At 35.2% G+C, this 21,220-nt stretch overlaps 1 protein-coding gene across 1 annotated transcript in view; it reads left to right on the forward strand.

Moving 5' to 3' along the window:
- Nucleotides 1-21,220, forward strand: part of COL4A5 (collagen type IV alpha 5 chain) — a 250,955-nt gene that overhangs the window by 142,092 nt on the left and 87,643 nt on the right. Inside the window, exons 4-19 of the mRNA XM_068532465.1 lie at nucleotides 1,195-1,239; nucleotides 3,761-3,805; nucleotides 3,891-3,953; nucleotides 6,283-6,336; nucleotides 6,903-6,929; nucleotides 9,629-9,709; nucleotides 11,447-11,509; nucleotides 13,132-13,167; nucleotides 13,264-13,305; nucleotides 13,465-13,557; nucleotides 15,130-15,183; nucleotides 15,280-15,336; nucleotides 15,627-15,671; nucleotides 17,233-17,286; nucleotides 18,842-18,883; nucleotides 20,904-21,036. Of these exons, the coding sequence (XP_068388566.1) occupies nucleotides 1,195-1,239; nucleotides 3,761-3,805; nucleotides 3,891-3,953; nucleotides 6,283-6,336; nucleotides 6,903-6,929; nucleotides 9,629-9,709; nucleotides 11,447-11,509; nucleotides 13,132-13,167; nucleotides 13,264-13,305; nucleotides 13,465-13,557; nucleotides 15,130-15,183; nucleotides 15,280-15,336; nucleotides 15,627-15,671; nucleotides 17,233-17,286; nucleotides 18,842-18,883; nucleotides 20,904-21,036 (934 nt within the window). The remainder of the gene's footprint in view (nucleotides 1-1,194; nucleotides 1,240-3,760; nucleotides 3,806-3,890; nucleotides 3,954-6,282; nucleotides 6,337-6,902; nucleotides 6,930-9,628; nucleotides 9,710-11,446; nucleotides 11,510-13,131; nucleotides 13,168-13,263; nucleotides 13,306-13,464; nucleotides 13,558-15,129; nucleotides 15,184-15,279; nucleotides 15,337-15,626; nucleotides 15,672-17,232; nucleotides 17,287-18,841; nucleotides 18,884-20,903; nucleotides 21,037-21,220) is intronic.

The following is a 21,220-nucleotide window of genomic DNA, read 5'->3' on the forward strand; positions in this document are numbered from 1 at the left end:
AGAGGGAGGCAGAAGAGTCAGTGTCAGAGTGGTGCAATGTTAGAAAGACTCATTCAGCCGTCGCTGACTTTGAACATAGAAGAGGGCCACGAGCAGAGGGATGCTGGTAGCTCTGGAAGCTGGAAAAAGAAAGTAAATGAATTCTCTCCATAGAATCTCCAGAAAGTAGCATAGCTCTGCCACTGAGACCCGTCATACCTCTGACTTCCAGAACTGTAAGATTGTATTATTTTAGGCCACTGAGTTTGTGGTAATTTGTAAGAGGAGCATAAGGAACTAATACATCAGGTAACCTTTTCTCCAAATAAAACTTTTCATGGAAGCCCCAAATAAAACAGATAAAAGCAGAGCTTCAGTGATTGAAGGAGGGTGACATAGGCATAAAGGAACCTCCAGGGGAAATTCTAGGATTGTAAGTAGAGTAGTTTGAAAGCCACTTGTATAAAGCAAGATGTCCCAGTTTAATAAAAACTATCTAAAGGCTCAGATGGTGGCCTACTAGCTGTATGTTCCACTGAAATTCCTGCCTATTGGAGCAGAATTAGGTTTTCTTTATTCCATTTTTAAAAGAAACTACATAGTAAAACTTAGTGAGGCAAGACTTTAAATTCTCAGCCATGCGGTTGTAACTAGAAATGGGTAAATAGATTGACAAACATGTGGGCAGCCCCTTTTGCATGGAGTCTATAGCAGAAGCTTGAAAGGAAAGTCTATGGTTTTTTTCCCTTCTTAGCTCTGCCAGTAGAAAGTGTCTTATAAAACATAGCAAAGGTTTAAAAGAGCAAACTCAAGAACAGCTCATATTTAGGCCTAGAGATGATGCAAGCAGATTGACACAATATAGAAACTGCCCAGATTTTCAGCTCTTATTTTGTTTATGCATAAATGATTTGGGGAATATCTATACTACTATTTCATCTTTCTTTTCTTGCATGATTCATAATTAACTTTACAGGTATAAAGTTTCTTCTACATGTTAACAGTTTTCTTCTCAGTAAATAAAGGCGTTTCTTTTAGCATATGACTTACCTCAGTGCTTTCAGTCTCAATAATAAATGCTTCTTCCCTGGGTATGTAAGTTTCTCACTAACTTTCACAAAGGTTCACAAAAATTTGTCTCAGTTTACACTCTAAAATTAGTTATTTGAGGGCTATTTTTGAAGGAAAAATAACTAAATATGTTGTATTTTTCAGGGTAGTGATGGAATTCCAGGGCCACCAGGACCAAAAGGGATCAGAGTAAGTGATACTTGCTGTATCAAATGCTTTGTTGGTCAAAATAGAGAAGAAGCAAATGAAGTGTTATGAGGCATCTAGAAAAGACTCATATTGAAATGCAGAAAGAAAAATGAAGTCTTTAAAAAGTTAAATTGAAGAGTTTGTATATGTTTACAATTAGCCTTTCTCTAGTATTTTGATAGTTATCTTTATATATCCAGATGTCTGTTTAAACTAATGAAAGAAGACTTTTGGTTAAGAAATATGAAAGTGTTGAATTACAACAATTTTTCAATTTATTAAAAATATATATCATACAAGTGATTTAAAGCAGAACTTCCCAACCAGTGCGATCATCTCAGTCCTCTGTGTTCAGAGGGCTGATCAGTCACATCAGGCTGTGTACCCTCCCCGGGTACTACATACAAATATTATAATTTTATTTGTGTATCTTGAAGAGAACAAGTTTGGGAAGCACTAGTTTAAACCGTTATGTTAAACAATAACTATTTTTGGAAGAATACAATATTTCCTCAGTTCTAAGATGTATGCTTTTTCAAGTTTTAATGTTCTGGAAATCAGGATGTGTCTCAAAATTGAAGGGCACATTTAGTGTAATTTTTCTGAAAAGCTTTTAGGTTGATATATACTTTTCAGTGTGTTTTAGATTTGGGAGGAAACTGTAGTTTAAAAATAATACTGGCTTTTGGAAAATCATATTTAACTTTTTGAGCCTCAGTTTCTTCATTTGTTAAATTAGAGAGTCAAATAGCACAATCTCCAAGGTCCCTTTTAGCTCTGAAATTCTGTTGTCATGGATTGACAAGGTCCCTGAATTTGAATATAAAATATATGGGTGGTGGCATAGCATATTTATGTGTTACAAAGACAAACATTCTGATCTTCTGGATCTCCAGAAATTTAGTAGATGTACACATTTTATATAAATATTTAAAACATTCTGTTTGCTATCTACATCTTAACAACATGTAGCTTGCCTTATGTGCTTGCTTGTGACTGGTGTGGGTAGGGCACTGGAAAACAAGGAGGAAACTCAAAACCCTTAGTTTATTTTAGCAGACATGTATCTATGTTTTTTTGTAATAACTGAATATCAGTATACTATTAAAGCTCTTCCTAATAATCATATCTCTTAATAGGTATAGCTACCATTAACTATGTTCTAAGCACTGTTGAAACTAAATAGCTTCAAAATAACAATATGCAAATAAACAAAACAACCATTTCAATTTTAATACTAATAATAGAATTCTTAAATGCCACTAATTATTTCTTTGCTGTTCTTTTTTTCCCCTTTGAATTGACTAATTTCCGTCAAAATATCGTGTTTTAAAGACACTTGAAGGAATTCTCTTCTCTGTATTGGTTACTGTCCACAATTTGCTGTACATTAGGTTCATTGGTCCCAGTTTGCTTTCAATTTTTAACGATTTCCTTTTTACCGCTTTCTAATTTTTCATTATTTAAAACATTTACATTGTTCTATAAGACAAGGTATAGTCAGAGATGCTACCTATCCTTCCTTCCATCTCCCTATTCTCTTTCCTCCTTCCCCCAGAGGTAATCATTTTTATTATTTTCTGTTTATCTTTTCATTGCTTAGTATCGCTACCCTTGCTATAAAAAGTTAGTGTATTATATACACTACTTACACTTTTTTTTTTTTGCTTAACATTATATCCTGGAGATCACTACATATTTCAATGTACAGAGATTTTGCTCATTCTTTTTAACAGCTGCATAGTTTTATATTATGCGGATGTACCATAATTTATTTAGTCATGTCCCTATTTAGGTTAGAAACCTACAGGTTTCTAACCTTTAGCTATAAGTATGGTTATACGGCCATTTCTGAACTTTAGCTATAATAATGCTTCAGTCAGTAACCTTGAATTTCATATTTTGTTTCATAATTTCTTGTGTGCCTTTGGGATAGATTCTTAGAAATGAATTTCTTCAAAGAGTAAATAAATACATGTGTAATTTTGTTAGGTATTTCCAAATTTCTCTCCATGGTGTTTAAGTCATTAGCAGTTGTATGAGAGTGCCTTTTCCCCATAACCTCACCTACAGAGAGTTTTGTCAAACTTGTATTTTTGCCAGTCCTGACAGGGGAATTTGATTAAAGAATTTTGGGGGTGATCACATTGATGTTCTCAGGGGCAGATATATTTGTCACATAACCATACCCTGCTGAATTCAGTATTCATCACAAACCTGGGAGAATCACTTTGTCTTTTAGAAAAGACCTTTCATCCACTAATTTGCCTGCTCCTACTAAATGCAATAAAGGCAACGCTCCCTCAAATAGGAGATTTTTTTCTATAGTTTTCTATAAAAGAGATTTTTAAACACATATAGGAGTTTTTTCTATAGTGTTTAAAAGAACGAGTGGTGATAATCAGTGAAACACATTTTGTCCATTGCTATTCTAAATGTAATTTTCATAACTCCCTTAGGTAGGATATTATTTTATTGTTACTGATTGTTATTTGATTCAAGGAATTTATTTCTTTTATAGGGTCCTCCTGGACTTCCTGGATTTCCAGGGACACCAGGTCTTCCTGTAAGTAGGATTTGGCTTCTTATTTTAAAATCCCTTAAAAAGTAATCTAAGAAATATTATACATGTGTTATATCCTTTTTCAAAGGGAATGCCAGGCCATGATGGGGCCCCAGGACCTCAAGGTATCCCCGGATGCAATGGAACCAAGGTGAGATTTCTGTGACTTAATCTTAGGCAATATGCTTGATAATAATAGACTTAAAAATTTCAAGGAATCAATATGAAGAATGTCAAAGAAGAGATATAGTAGCTTCATGTCTAGGACAGACATAAGATATGTTCTCAGTTAACATTTTCAATATATTGAAACATCAGTAATTCTTGAAGCTTGTGTAATTAGCTGGGATATTGCATTGGGTTGAAGATTACTTACCAAATCCTTTTTTTTTTTTGACTTTAGTGTAAAGTAAGATGAGAGTTAAAAAGGAATTAAGATATATATGTTTCAAATATTGTATCGGTTGTTAAGAGTAATACTTGTGAATGTCATTCATTAGCTTTGCCTTTTTTAAAAAACTAGGTATAATTTAAGTTTTCAAATCTTTCATATTCTTAAAACTTCTTTGCCTTGCCTAATAACTTCCTTAAGAAAAATCTTAAAAATCTATATGTAATACATCACATCAGTTTTTACCATAAACTATTAGTATGAAACCTGAAACTTCTTCTCCATCAGTGAAAATAATGAATTTAACAAGTGAAAAAATAAAACTTCACATACTACAAACATTGTTTCCTGACCCACTTTTCTTATCTTTAGTCAATCCTAAATCCAACTATTTGGATTTAATATAAAGTGAGAGCAAGAAAAACAAAGAGGAAAATCTGCTCTTTTTAAAAGCTTACATATTATTGTTTCTGCTTCTTCCCTCACTTTTCTCATTTTCCTATAGGTTAATGAAATATATTATTATTTTCTGTATATCCTTTGGCATTTCCATTTTGCACATAATATTCAGTGAAACTATTTATGAAATACCCTAGATTTTTCTAACTAATGACATGTGTCATATTTTATATTAGGGTATATATTTAAAATAACTTGAACAAACTATTTTGCATTATGGGAGGCCACGTTTTGTGATGATCACTGTAGTATATACTTGAAGGCAATAAAATTATTTTTACCTCAAGTATTTCTCCAAGTCGTTGTGACCCTTGCCAATAATAATAATAATAATAATAATGCCATTATTATTATTATTATTATTATCATCATTTTGATTTTGATTTTGGGTTTGTGAGGCTTAGTTGTGTTCTTCATTTCTGCTTGGGGTGACCTTACAGTGATAGAACCAATGTGGAATTAGTTTGCATGGCACATTGCATGTTAAAGTAGGCTACATTTGTATGCCTATTGTGGTAATTTGTTTGGTTTTTGCCAGCACGCCTTGAGCAACAGACCACTAGCCAGTTTTAATTTTGAAGACCAGATGTATCTACAATGAGTATAGTATGCTACGTGATTAAAGGGATCTTTTTCTTTCTTTTTGCTAAAGCAGCACCTTAGCAGATCTCATGACTAGTTTGTGTTTGAGGCCCCCATTTATGTGAGCAACAAAGTTTTGAAAATGGATTTATTATGTATACTTTCAGATTAAATGGTTTCTTATATTTCTAACTACATAACTAATAGAATGAACCCTAGAGATGGAGCCAGAATACATGGGTTGTTTTGTTTTCTGCCTTCTAAGCTCAATGTACAGGCCACTCCCTTTCTCTCTGGGCCTACTTTGTCCATGTGTAAAAAGTGGTGGAGACAATAACTCAAAGGCATGTAGCTGTAATCATTTTACTCTTTTAAGCCTCTGACGAGGATGTTTCTAAGATTACTATGGCACATAGGTATTTGAAAGGAGGTTGCATTGGGGTTCTTCTGCAGCAATTTTAGCTTTTGTTTTCTAAACCAAATGTCCATATTAGTACTTTACAAAAGGGAGTGAGAAAAATTGGGTGCCTAGAGAACATAATGGCCTGCAATTGCTAGACCTATTGCTATTATTGTCCTCTTGGTGATATTAATGGCGTTCTTTCTTATCATCTTTTCCTCTTTACAAAAATAATTTGAAATAGTTTACGATAAAAGAGAAATGCAATGGGGCAGTTAAAATAAAAATCTATATAATACACGGGCAGGAAATTGGGGCAGATCATTAACTATTAAATGTGATGATGGCCAGGAATCTGTGGTATGATTGTCTCAAAATGGATTTGTCAGAAGAAAATGACTAAGGTAGAAGATTTTTTTCTTTATTTCTGATTGGGATTGATGAGTAGAGATAAAAGTATCTTAGAAGGCTGAATTGATATGGATAGTTGATATTGAAGTAATTGGAAAGTGAAGGCTAATGAATTTTTGGCAACCTGGTATGTTTCAAAATAGCTTTTACAGAAATCTTTTCAATAAGTCATTGTTTGTTGGTATAGCTACGCTTTGTTTTTTGTTCCTCAAGCTCTTTATTTTTAACTCCTTCTAGGGAGAACGTGGATTTCCAGGCAGTCCCGGTTTTCCTGGTTTACAGGGTCCTCCAGTAAGTTATAAAATTTGGGATTATAATGAACACAGGAATTAACAGAAGAAGCAGAATTGTAGAAAGTGAGCTCAGTGCATTCATGTGGAACAAAGTAGTACATTTTGAAATAGTAAACTAGAAGAGGATTTTTTTATATAAATTTATTTGTTTGTTTGTTTATTTATTTATGGCTGTGTTGGGTCTTCATTGCTGCACGCAGGCTTTCTCTAGTTGTGGCGAGCGGGGGCTACTCTTTGTTGCGGCGTGTGGGCTCTAGGCACGCGGGCTCAGTAGTTGTGGCTCACAGGCTCTAGAGCCCAGGCTCAGTAGTTGTGGCACACGGGCTTAGTTGCTCTGCGGCATGTGGGATCTTCCCGGACCAGGGCTCGAACCCATGTCCCCTGCATTGGCAGGTGGATTCTTAACTACTGTGCCACCAGGGAAGCCCAAGAAGAGGATTTTTTATAAAAGAAGTTAGTAATACACAGAGCTCTCTGCTCTGTAAAACTAAAGATTCAATTTGTGTTCTTTTGCTTGCTCCCCTCTCATGTATATAAAATAATCCCTTTTCTTTTTAATAATAGGGACCTCCTGGGATCCCAGGTATGAAGGTAAGCATCTCATGTTGGGAAGGTAAACATTTTGAATAAAATATTTAGAAAGCCTGCATCTTCAATCAGATAATGTCTCTGACTTCTGTCTTAAAATGGATGCTTCTAGAAGTTGTGCAGGTGCACATTTACGAGCTCTCCTTAAGTAGTCTCCTTTGTTCTCGTGGCTTTAAGTACCTTTTATGGGCTGATACACTTGCAAATGTGTATATCAGACTCACATTTCTTTTTTGATACCTTCCTCATTACATTTTTAAAATATTTATTTATTTATTTATTTGGCTGCACAGGGTCTTAGTTGTGGCACGCGGGATCTTTGTTTTTTAGTTGCGGCATGCAAACTCTTAATTGCGGCATGTGGGATCAAGTTCCCTGACCAGGGGTCGAACCCAGGCCCCCTGCATTGGGAGCGCAGAGTCTCAGCCACTGGACCACCACAGTTGACCACCTGCTCCCTCTAGAAATATTCTTTCTCTCTGGCTCCTGAGACGCTACCTTTTCCTGATTTTTCTTATGCATCTCTGGTCATTCTGCAGTCTTCTATGCAAGCTCATGTTATTCTATCCAGCAGGTATCAGGACATAGTCCTGACCCCTTCTCTTCTATGCCTAGCAATATTATTGATGCTCATGTTATTGATTGCTGTCTAGTTATGGAACACCTACATTTCTTTGTCTAAAACAGAATTTTCTTCTGAGTTAGATGCATGTATTAAACAGCCTCCCTGACATCTCCACTCAAATTTATCTCCCAGACATTCAAATTAACATGCTCAAAGTTAACCCAGACCCCCAAATGAACCTGTTCCTCCTGTTTTCCCCATCTCTAAAATTTGTATCACTATCATGTACACTTTTGCATGTATCAAAACCTGAGAGTTAGTATTTGCATTTTCTACTTCTTCACACAGCTCCTCATTCCATGCTATCTCTAAATACTGTTAATTTTGCTTGTAAAATATATCATAAATTCATCCACTTTTATTCATGTCCACTGCCACCACACTAATCATAATGCCTCATCTGGACTAGGTAGTAGCCTCTTAACTAGTTTCTTTTTTCACACCCCCTCACCTCCCAGCCTGATTTATTCTGTATAAAGCAGCCAAGAATGATCCTTTAAAAATGTAAATCAATAATTTAATCTCCCTCCTTGTTATGAAGCACAGAACTTTTGGAGAAACCTTGAATCCCAGAAGAGAGGTTTTTTGCCGCTTCCATGGTTCCTAATGCCAGACCTGGCTCTGTTTCTGGTGTGGGACAGCAAGACAGAATATTTGATTTGAATGACATGTTTGCCAGCAAATAGATTGCCTTTCTATTGCATAATGTCATTTCATACCAAAAGATACAACAGTCCAAAAGCCGTAATCCTAAATAATGTTTAGTCAGTATCAGTCAGGATACACTAAGAATATAAGAAGTTTCTGCATAATAAAGGACTCTCACAAAATGAAAAAACTTTAATCTCCCTCCTTATAAACCTTCAAGGGCTTTCCACTGCATCTAAGATACAGTTCACATTCTTTTCCATTGCCTGTAAGACCTGCATATTCTGCTCTTTGCCCCATATTCCAGCCGTATCTTAAACCACTTTTCCTTTGGCTCACTGATCACACCTGTCTGCATTAAGTTATTTGAATGTGCCAAGCTCTTCTCTTTCTGGGTCCTTTGTTCATGCTGCTTACACTGCCTAATGCTCTTCCCCCATCTTCACCTGGCCGACTACTTATTATCCTTTAGATCTCAGCATGAATGTTAACTTCATAGATTTCCCTTCTTCACTACCCAAACTAATTTCCTCCACTATTTCTTTTTTTTAGTTGAAATATATTTGATATATAACATTGTATAAATTTAAGGTGTACAACGTGTTAATTTGATACATTTATATTTTGTAATATGATCTCCATTGTAACGATAGTTAGCCCTTCCATCACGTCACATAATTATCATTTCTTTTTAGTACTCCACTGTTTCTTTTTTTTTTTAATTTATTTATTTTTGGTTGCGTTGGGTCTTTGTTGCTGCACATGGGCTTTCTCTAGTTGTGGTGAGCGGGGGCTACTCTTCATTGGGGCACACGGGCCTCACTAGTTGTGGGGCACGGGCTCTAGAGTGCAGGCTCAGTAGTTGTGGCACACTGGCTTAGTTGTTCCACGGCATGCAGGATCTTCCTGGACCAGAGCTCGAACCCGTGTCCTCTGCATTGGCAGGCAGATTCTTAACCACTGCCTCACCAGGGAAGCCCTCCACTGTTTCTTTATCATGTACCATGTAGTTTTCCTTTATAGTCCTAAACAGAAAATTTTGTCATCTTATTTGTTTATGCATTATGGTCTGCATTTCCCCAGTATATTATCAGCACAATAAGAACAGGAGTCTTGTTTATCTTCTTCACTACAAAGCATCCAAAGCCTAACACAATTCTTGGCAAATATTTATATTTAATAAATGTTTTTAATGAATGAGTAACTAAAGGTATGACAGGTTCTTAATAAATCGACTGTACTTCAGTGTACTCTGGCCACTTCCTCATTTTCCTTTAAAAGGTAAATTTATTCATGTTAATTACTGAGATCGCCTAATCTTTGGGGACACTTCTGTGACAGATTGAATTCTCAGATCACTTTTTTGTGTTCTTGCCAGTTTTCATGTATCATAACTACTACTTAAATTTCCATTGATGATTTCTTTCAGGGAGAACCAGGTAGTGTAATTGTGTCATCACTGCCAGGGCCAAAGGGTAATCCAGGATTTCCAGGTCCTCCTGGAATACAGGTAAGCATCTGGTGATTTTCTTCTTTGCTATACTGATTAAATCAGATCACAGCATCACTTTTTTATCCTCAGCCTTTAATACTCTCTATTTTAGTTATAGAAATTATCACCTGAGGTTTGATAGACATTGCAGGTACCTTGTACGTGAAAATAAAAGTATTCTGGACCAGGGAGAATTTTAAGAAGCTCTGCTTTGTTCTTTTAACTCTCAGTCCAGTTTCCATGGAAATTTTTGTTTTGGGGTTTCGCAGCAGAAATAAGCTTCTATATTCTTATTCCTATGCTGTGGTTATCAGTAGGGTGGTAGGAGTAAATGGTCTGATTAAAAATAAAAATTGTGGGTTTCCCATTTAAGATATTAGAAGACATAATTTGTAACATTATCAGTTATATATAACATGAACATATTTTGAAAGCTAAAAGAATAAAATTTATACATAGTGAACATCAAGTATTATCTTCAGAAAAATAGTCATGTCAGCCTACACATAACATACATGGAGACAACAATAACTTTTGGGAATTTATAGATTAGGAAATTAATTTCTTGAGGTTTATTTTTCATGAAGATTGATCCCTTTGCCAAAAATAAAAATCAGTACTTTCTAGTATTTGATCACTAAGATACAATGTCAGGAACTGTTTTCATTAGCCACCTTCTCATTCCATACTTGATATAACCCATCCATATGTTCTTAGTATTCCCAATCTTTTATCTCTTATAAATTTGTATTATGTTATATTTGAAAATATCAGAATACATGCAAAATATATGTAGGTTATGAAGCATAACAACCAAATGAACACTTATGAACCCAACACAGTGTTTAAGAACTAGAACATTACAAATAATTTTGAATCAACCTGTGGTTTCCTTGGCAGCCACGTCCTTCTGCGTTCTCCCAAGATGTGACTACCATCCTGGGTTTTCCATTGCTTCTTAAAAATAGTTTTATTATATATGCATATATCTTTAAACAAGAGTATTTAGCTTTTGAAATAATACAAAATTTATGTGTAGTTTTCTCCAACTTTTTCTATTTGGTATGTTAAGATTCATTCATATTATTGTATGAAGCTGTAGTTCATTCAGTTTCACTTCTGTATAACAGTCCTTGTTTGAATACACTAGAATTTGTTTCTCTGATCTCCTATTGTTGGATATTTGGGTTGTTTTGAGGTTTTTTTAAATTACAGAATAATCCAGGATTTATACCTAGATATAAAATTACTAGATTTCAGGGCAGTCAAAATTTCAACTTCTTAAGATGCCAAATTGTGTTCCAAAACAGTTACATCATTCCCTTACCTTTTGTCCCAGCTATTCTCACTTCCCTCTTTGTCTTTAATCTTATTTATTTTTATTTTAAAATTAGAGAAACCACCTTGAATCTAGCAGGCTTTCCCTTCCCATTTCTAGCATAAAAGCCCCACTAAATGCCCATCATAATTGCTTTATGTTTTAAAACTTCCTTACTATGTGTTTATCCCACATTTGTTATGTACCACTGTAAAACATAAGTTTTCTAATGCCTCCATTCTGTTTAGTTGAATTTCTTTATAGTTATTTAATGCTTTTATTCTTCTACATTTTAAAATTCTGCTTATAACACTTCAAAATTATAGAATTGTAGAATAGAATTCTGGCAACTGAAGTTAGAATTTCATCCACTTAGTTCTTTATACAATACAGTGAGAGTTTTTTTCTCATCCTTTTCTTTACTTCCTTTGTAACAGGGCCCAGCTGGTCCCACTGGTATACCAGGGCCAATTGGTCCCCTAGGACCACCAGGTTTGATGGTAAGCTTGCTTCTGTAATTTCATTTCTCCTTTTCTTTTGATTTCTTTCACAAATATTAATATTATTTGTATTACTTGAAAGTATAATGTATTTACAGTGTTCATGATCTATAGTTTTCTTAAATTTTCTTATTTATGGGAGATTTTACAGTGTTATGGTGAACAATATATATGCTAAGTAATAGCTCCATTTTATAGATGGAAAAAATGAAGTACACAAAAGGAAAGATTAAAATATTTTGTCAGTTCTGGCCATCTTATGAAGTCTTCTAAGGCAGTTCTTTAGTCACTTGATGAAATATGTTTCTTCAAGCTGTGGTTTGCTGTTAAAGAGGTATTCACAAAGCAGGTATTCACAAAAAAATTGGCTCTCATTTCTTAAGGACCTGTAACAAAACAGTAGGATTGGTGAGGGTAGTGAATCACTGTGCAATGGGATAAGGATTGGTATTCCCCAGGAAAGAAGCAAAAACTTATAAAGACCCTGAATGTGCAACCAGTTCTCTTACTTTACTACCTGTATGGTCACTTATATTTTCTACTGTAATAAATTGTAAGTACTTTTACCCCTGAAATACTTAGATTTCATTCAAGTCATGTTTTAGACTTAGAGCTCTGCTGTTGCCCTCTTAAAAGGGCAAGAAAATTGTACTTCAGAGTAATTTCTCATATGCCACTCTATCTCTCATCTACCATATATTTAAGTGACAGTTTTCATTATACCTTTATAGAGTGTACATTTTTGCTTGTGACAATTGGTCCTCTATTCATGAATGAAGGAAATAACGTTCGATAAATACTAGAAGATCTACCAGAAAAATATTGTGATTTCGGCTTTTTTAGAAATCTTTGGGAGAGGATTAGAAAACCTCTGAGTTTAGTTTGTTTTAGTTGTAGGTGTCTTGCAACACATGAGATTCTGGACCATGGCACTTTTTCCTAACTCTGTTATTACAACCTTGGCCTACCCTAGGTGTATTGTTACACCTTGAATTTCGTTAACTCTTGTGACCACATAACAGATTCACTGTGTACTTCTTAATGTCCTTGCAATTAACCCTGATTCAACAGATGAAGCAAAGTCTTAGAAATGCCACCAAGGTACAATATGTAAATAAATAGGTCAGCTGACATCAAGAAGTGATATACTTGGGCAGACAAATGCCAATTTAACTTTTCAAACCTTCAAACATTCTCAAATATACAAAGATTATATAAAATAAAACTGGACTAAAAAAGTAAACACATGCTTTTTAGAACTAGACAGTTAATTGTCCTATGGTACCTAAATTTAACCTATAATTCTGATATGATAAATTTGATGTTTGTTGAGATTAATTTTTGTATTGATTTTTGGCACGAGTGCTACTCCTCTGCCTCTACCCATCCTTGCATTTCTTCCCCCGCCCACTTGTAGCCTGTCATGAGAAGTCTCCACAATCATCTAGTTTCTTTAAATCAATTTAAATGTGTGTCTCTGACTAGAAAGCAATGAGAAAAAAACCCAGGAAATATTATTTTGAAGGGCTTTTTCAGTCCTCACTTTTTATGAAACCAAATAATTTTTTAATATACTCATTAATATAACACTTTTTTCCCTTTTCTGTGTCTTTTATTCTTAGGGCCCTCCTGGCCCACCAGGACTTCCAGGACCAAAGGTAGTTTTCTTTTTTTTTTTTTTTTATATCTTTTATTTGGTGTGGATTATTTTTGTTATTGTCAATGAGGTTTTAAATTGAAATCTCTCTTTTCAGGGGAATATGGGCTTAAATTTCCAGGGACCCAAGGGTGAAAAGGTGAGTAAAGACGAAAGTTGCTTATTTAGCCCTCAGTTTTTTCCTTTCATAGTCATTTGAACTTGTGTTTTTGCTTCTTGCAACTGTCTTAGCTTACATGTTATATTATTGTCTGTTTAAACTATGAAATATCGCTTTCTTATTTTATCTTGCAAACAGGGTGAGCAAGGTCTTCAGGGCCCCCCTGGGCCACCTGGGCAGATCAGTGAACAGAAAAGACCAATTGATGTAGAGTTTCAGAAAGGAGATCAGGTGAGTAAGTAGGGAGGAAATCAATGAATATCTTGCTATGAAAGTAGCATTCCATTAAAATGCATTACAAGCTGGAATAAGGTTATATGTGAAAGTCCTTTTAAAATAACAAGGATTTGAGATAATTAAAATTTTAAAATAGCTTGATTGAGATATACTTTATATACCATACAATTCACCCATTTAAAGGGCACAATTACATTTTTTTTTAGTATATTCACAGGGTGGTGAAACCACCATGACAATTTAATTTTAGAATATTCTCATGAGCCCCCTCCAACAAAACCCCATACCAGTTAGTTGTGACTCCCCATTTCTCCCCAAACTCTCGAGCCCTGGGCAACCACCAATCTAATTTTTGGATCTGTAGAGTTGCCTATTTTGGACATTTTGTATAAATGGAATCATACAATATACGGTCTTCTCTGTCTGGTTTCTTTTACTTATTATAATGTTTTCAAGTTCATCCATGTTATAGCATGTACTGGTACTTTGTTCCTTTTTATGGCTGAATAATATTCCTATGTGTGTATATTCCACATTTTATTTATTAATTCAACAGTTGATGGGCACTTGGATTTTTCTGCATTTTTGGCTATTGTGAATAATACCTTTATATACAAAATCAAGTCATGGTAAGATAGATTGTCATTGTTTTAGATGACTGTGTTCTTTACATTTCACTGATATGCAGGGAGAAAGATGGTATTACTCTATAAAATCTTGTCATTTTTAGAAATAATCTTCTGATACATTGCTTCTACTAGAGTAGATGAGGGGATCAAACACACCTTCTATAGAATAGTGGCTCACCCTTCAATAGAGTGTGTGCACTATTGTTTCACTTAAATGCTAATAAGAAAGTTAAGAATAAAGGACAAATTATACTGAAACTCTACCATCAATATGTATTGGGCCATTTAAATCTCTGCCAAATTATGTGTGTTATATAGCTCCCAAATCTCCAAGTTTTAGGTACCCTTGCTTTTTATAAAATATTTTATAAGAATAAAACATCATTAATACTTTTGGGACTTCCCTGGTGGCGCAGTGGTTAAGAATCCGCCTGCCAATGCAGGGGACACGGGTTCGAGCCCTGGTCCGGGAAGATCCCACATGCCGCGGAGCAACTGGGCCCGTGAGCCACAACTACTGAGCCCACGCATCTAGAGCCTGTGCTTCACAAGAGAAGCCAGCGCAATGAGAAGCCCTAGCACCACAACGAAGAGTAACCCCCACTCGCCGCAACTGGAGAAAGCCTGTGTGCAGCAACAAAGACCCAATGCAACCAAAAATAAAATAAATAAATAAACTAAAAAATATCATTAATACTTTAATTTGAAGTGTTTTCTTGCTATTTACCTCAAAACTTGGCTTGTCCTAAAACTTAACTGAAATGAGCAAAGATGGCTCTAGATTTTTTGCCTAGTAGATATCAACTTTGAATTTGAAACATCTTATTATCTTTGGTTATATTACATGAGTCTATAGTTCAGCTTGTTAAAAGTGTTCCTAGCTAGCTCTAGTACTAACAGTATTTATATTGCTTTCCTTCTCCCTACTACTGCATAGGGACTTCCTGGTGACCGAGGGCCTCCTGGACCTCCAGGGATACGTGGTCCTCCAGTAAGTAACCTAAAATTCTTTAGCATCATTTAATGTAAATTGATATTGACACATAGTACTCCATGAACCAATGTAAAATTACTTTTGTGTGTACAGGGTCCTCCAGGTGGTATGAAAGGTGAGAAGGGTGAGCAAGGAGAGCCTGGCAAAAGAGTAAGTGTTATGGCTACTAATACTCTTTGCAAAAAATTTTAAATTTGTCTATGTGTGTGTGTGTGCATGCCGGTGCACATGCACATGTATGTCATTTTCTTTTTTTCCTCTTAAATCCTGCTTTCATTGCCTCAAAATGTCATGACTGACATATTCATTTATTTATTATAACATTGAAGTCCAAAAAGTCTACTTAAGAGAGTCCCAGGCAGGAAAAAGCTTGTTATATTTTTTAACCTTATATTTCCAAATAACAAATATATATTCTTACATTTCCTTGAATCCTATAGGGTAAACTGGGCAAAGATGGAGAGAATGGCCAACCAGGAATTCCAGTGAGTATTTAAAGTCTATCCCTTCCCTCAAAAAAAAAAATGGCAACATTTGTACATGTGGGTAAAGAAGCAGGATGGCAAAGAAGCTTGGGTCTGGAAGTAGTTTAAATGAATGGAAATTATGCTTTCTTTCTTTTCTGAATGTGAATTTGAAATTTCTCTGTTTTTCAAGACAGATTTTTGTCAGATTTATTGAAATATAATTTGTATACAGTAAAATGAACCATTTTTAGTGTACAGTTCTGTGTGTTTTGCTAAACACATACAGTTGTGTAACGATCTCCATAATACAAAATAGTTCCGTCCCCTCAAAAGTTCCCTCACGATCCTTTGTAGCTATTCCCTACCCTTCCCCAAAACCCCTGGAAACAACTGATCTGTTCTCCATCCCTATAATGCTGCCTATTCCAGAGTGGCATATAAATGGAGTCACATTGTGTATAGCTTTTTGAATCAGAATTCTTTCATATAGCATAACGCACTGTACTGTATATCAGTAGTTCATTAACTTTTAATTGCTGACCAGTATGTGGTTATATGGATGTACCAAGGTTTGTTTATGCATTTACCCATTGAAGGACATTTTGGTTGTTTCTGGTTTTGGCCATCATTAATAAACTGCTAAAAACATTCACATACTATTTTTTGTGTGAATGTAAGTTTTTTCAGTAAAAGTTTTGACATATAATTCTAATTGCTACCAAAAAAAGAGGAAAATAAAATATGCAAGTCCAGGAACATTATTTCAGGCAGCCTCAGTTTCAAGAGTATCCACCATAGATGTTAAAAGAGGTTTGCAAGGACAGATAGAAAATTTGATGAAATTTGGAGACTATTCTGAAGGAAAGGGAAGCATTCTTAACAAGACTGGAAGTTATAAAGTCAGATAAATTGATTTCCAGATGATTTTCCTAAACAGGCAGTCCTCAGCTTATAAACTCTAGATTCACCAATGGCTTAAACATATAAAATGGCATAAGGTGGGGTTCAATTCAGGGCCTCAGTTACTGGCTTCCTTTGGAACAGTGATTTAGGCAGCCATGATGTTCAGCAATTGCCTCTGATTGTTTTTGACTGATATCCCCAGGGAAAACGCTTTTCTCTGTTTGCACTGGGAGAACTAAAATTAGGTCAAATAAAGATAGCCATGCAAGTGGGATCTTTCTGGGAACCACCAGACAGGTCAAAAATGACAGTTCTCTGGGAATGGGGCTTTGAAGAAGCTTCAACCTGGTTCTTTCCCTTCCAGTTGCTGCTGTGCTGCTGGTTTTTACCTTGATTGTGAGCTGTTGGTTTTCAAGGCTACTGCGGAGCTGAGGAAGTGTGATGGGAATAGAGCCACAAACCTCTGTGTTCTCACCAAGATTCAATCTTTTATTTTTTTTTCAAGAAACACTTCCTGGATTGCTGCAAGCCTTTGGTTAATTTCTAGAGTTCTAAAAAGGTTGACTCTGACCATTTTTGCAAGTGTCCTTGTTGCTTTCATGGAGGAGAGGATTTTTGGAGGTCCTTATTACTCCACCATTTTTGCTGATGTCACTCTGTCTTCCATGTTTTAAAGGGTTTGCCTGGTGATCCTGGTTACCCTGGTGAACCAGGAAGGGATGGAGAAAAGGTAAGAATTTTAACACTTTGAAGTGACCGGTTTTATTCCAGTTAGCACAATCCTTTTCTTGCCCAAGTTTGAGTTATAAATGAAAAAATTCTAAATAACTAGCTTTTGTATTCAAAACATACCTTCTTTATCCATCTTTTGGTGTTGCTCTCTTTTCTGTTAAACCAGTTCCTCTAAATTTTCATTCACTATCCTAAATCACAGTCCATGTGATAGAAATACATGGAGAAATGTTTAACTTTAGCATTTCCATTGTTAAAAGTTGATGCCTTTGCTTTGAGCATGTATCGGCAAAACTTTTGTTCTCCAGAAAGAGGATTCAGCACTATTTTAGTCAGGTCCTCATACTAAAAAGGTTTATATAGTTGTGAATTTAGAATGTTGCCACTAAACATTTCCATTCTCTACGCAGTTATTGTCTGGAAGTCCGTGGCTAATTCTTTGTTGTTTTTTTCATTTGGCTACGCAGCCTGACTGAAGTCATTTATTTAGCAGCCTATTTTAAAAGTGACTTTGAAAGAATGTATGAAGCACACAGTTCTCCTATTTATAGCAAATCACAAAACATCCAGTTTTCCAATCTCTCTGATCTTTAATTGCTTTCTATGAAAACCAAAACTGAAAAGCTTTGTTCTGCAGGCAAGGAGGGAAAGGTGTTACAAACTTGAATGTACCCAGAGGGCACACGTTTTAATGGTGGTTTATCTCTAAACTAGATCCAAGTTCTAGCTTGGCTTTAGAGGCACAGCTAGAATAAATACTCAGAGAATAGAATTTTGTTTTTCTAGTGTAAGTGAAGTTATAGGATAGAGTATCTTCTTAAACTAAAAGGAGTTTATAGATAGATGAAAGGTTCCTATGAACAAGTCTAGAATGAGAATAGAGGTGTGAGAGAGATACCTATTCTTGGGTCTTGGCCAGTAGAGTAACAGTTGAATACTGTGTTCTTCAGCTGTTGTAGCTACTGGTTAAGGGTAAACAGTTTTGTCTGAATTTGTCTTTCATTAGATTCTAAGAGCAAAGTCACAAAAGTAATTATGATTTATTAACTGTTCCTGATGATAGTTAAGTCCATAAGCTCTAAAATATCTGTCACTGATGGAAATGACACTAAATTTATGCCGTTGACAAGTTTTTTGAAAAGGAACATGGCTAAATGTAAAAAAACAAAAATGTAATGATTATAGCTGATTCTAGTGCTACCAGTTTGTAAATCAGCATCTTCTTTATAGAGTATTTATAGTTTGCTGGAAACTAGGAATCTTAAAATCAAAGGATGTTACAGCTAGACGTACCTTAGAAGTCTGGTCTATAGATAAGGCAGAGAAGTTAATTGATTTAGTCAGCATCATAGAGCTTGTAAATCTGAGACAACATCACAGGTCTTCCTAGGCTTAGCTAAGTACCGTTTCATTACCTCATTTTGTATTTCTCTTTGAGATATTTTATTATGGATTTCTGGGTCTTTATGAAACATAGTTATCTGTTATATCTTTGAGGAAATTGATGTTTTCATGTGATTTTTACTAACCTGTTTTACAATTGTATTGAACAGGGCCAAAAGGGTGACATTGGCCCAACTGGGCCTCCTGGACTTGTAAGTTTTTTGTTTCAGTTTTTATTTATTAAATTTATTAGTGCATTTTAGTTTTCATGTTTTAATTATATACTCCGTACCTTTTCCTCATAGAACACAAAATTCCAAGATCAACTTTTCCTGGCTTAAAAGTCTTTACATCCAAAACTTCAGTGATGTTGACCTCAAAGTCTTTGTATTGTTCTGCCTGTGTATTACTTCTCCATAATAAAGGTCCAAAATTACGGCATTAGGTTGTTTTGCATCATGATTGCCAAATCATTTCTCAAGTAACCAGCAGGTGGTGCAAGTGTTGCTTACAAAGTTTCAAAAAAAGAAAGTGTTGGGGAACTAGGGGATTGGTCCTTTCCCCTGCAGAGCTCAGGGGAAAGATGGATTTGGTCTTAATAGGTTTTCTCAATTTGTAATTGTCTGATTCACACCTCTTTCTTCCCTGAGTGTGTGCTTTCTAGGGGCTCTTAATCAGAAATGTAGGGAACTGCTCTGTAAAGGAATACTTGAGGGGTTTACAAATCTTCTGTCATGTTTGCATTCACCATGAAATTCTAGTCAAGTATATTTCATTCTTATTAAGAATAAAATGTCACTGTTGCAGTTGACATATTGGTTTTCCTATCATTGAAATTTGCTAAGACTCTTGACTTTAGGCTGCACTGAAGCTGCAAAGGGTCAATTGCCATAAAACCTATATGTTCAGACATTTGAATAACATTAATTATTTTTGTCCATAAGTGAGTCTCAGATATTGATACTTGGTAATTTACCAAATCTAATGAGGAGGTACTTAAAGAAGATCTTAGACAATTTTTATTCACTTTCATTTTAAAATCAGAGTTTTACTTCTCTAAGAAGCAATTTCTCTAAAAAATGAAATAAAATTTTGATGAACATCAGAAGAAATGGAAATTTTGAGAGTGCAATCCAATCCAACAGCTCACTTCCCCTTTTGAACTACTATCCCAATTCTAGGTCCCACAGATTTCAGTGTCCATTTGTCTGAACATTTCTTATATCCAAAAGAGCCAGGATAATTATCTCACTTTGCCAGTAGGTGATGATTTCTGTCTCAAACTGATAGTTTCTTAAATGTAAAGCTTACTTTACCTTTATAGCTCTATGAAGTTAATTTCTTTATATTTAGATTGTTTAATGTAAAATTATTTGGGCATAAGGTTCTAAGAAGATAGAAAGGGAATGATCGGCTAGTTGATTTTGATTAGTAAAGCCTTCCTGGTAGAGATGTGTTTTCTTTTTTTTCTTTTTTTTTTAAGAAGAAGAAAGAAATGTGGGTTGACAAAGAGAAAGATTGGGGGAAGGCATTATAGATGTTTAGAATGGCATATTCAAAGGCAAAAGCAGGAATGTGCAAGATACATGAAGTGGTTATAATCAGACCTCACTCTCCTAAAAGGTCATTCAGGACATGAAACGGGTGAGAGAGGTATTGGGAGTGAGAAGTAACTTGACAGAGTCCATGGTTAAAAGTGACATCAGATATAGTAAGAAGTAGTGAACAATTTTGAATCCTTTAACAGGATAAGTAACACAGAAAAATTGGTTTTTGAGGAAGTGTGTCCAAGTAGTAGATTTGGATTAAATGGGACAAGCTCAGAGTTACTTCTGTTAGTACAAATGTAAGGTAAGGATAGAAGCTGTTGCAACAAGAAAGAAGGGGACACATTGGAGAGACATTTTTAGTAACGAATTATCAGGCTTAGGTGATTGGAATGAATCGAATGTGAATTATAAGATAAGAGACATCAAACATAATTCTAGCTCTGTGAGTCTGGGGCTCAGGAGGGTGGTAATATTAGTACTGGCATTGAACATTTTCTAATCTGTTGAAGCATAGAAGTAACATAGAATATGACTCACAATCTACGTAAGTAGTCTTGATGATTTTGCATCTGAACATTTTGTGACAGAGATACACTGTAATCATATGTAGCTGCTAGGTTATTTTCAGAAGAACAAGTCTCTTCCTCTTTGAATTCCTTTATTTTTTTCTTTCATAATAAAGGTAATTCCTAGGCCTGGAACTGGTGTAACTGTAGGAGAAAAAGGAAACATTGGGTTACCTGGCTTGCCTGGAGAAAAAGGAGAGCGAGGATTTCCTGGAATACAGGGTCCACCTGGCCTTCCTGGACCTCCAGGTAAAAGAGACTGTACTGTACTTAATAGCCTTGAATTTATAGTATCTTTACTAATCCAAGTATACAGTATTATCATACTAGTTCCAGGGTGAGCATGGCAGTAGGAGGCAGAGGTATTTTTTAATTGACAGAAACTTCTCAACTCTTACTATAGCTTTTCTCACCAAGTTTCTTACCTGTACTT

The sequence above is a fragment of the Eschrichtius robustus genome, chromosome X, assembly GCF_028021215.1.
Source record: "Eschrichtius robustus isolate mEscRob2 chromosome X, mEscRob2.pri, whole genome shotgun sequence".
NCBI lineage: Eukaryota > Metazoa > Chordata > Mammalia > Artiodactyla > Eschrichtiidae > Eschrichtius > Eschrichtius robustus.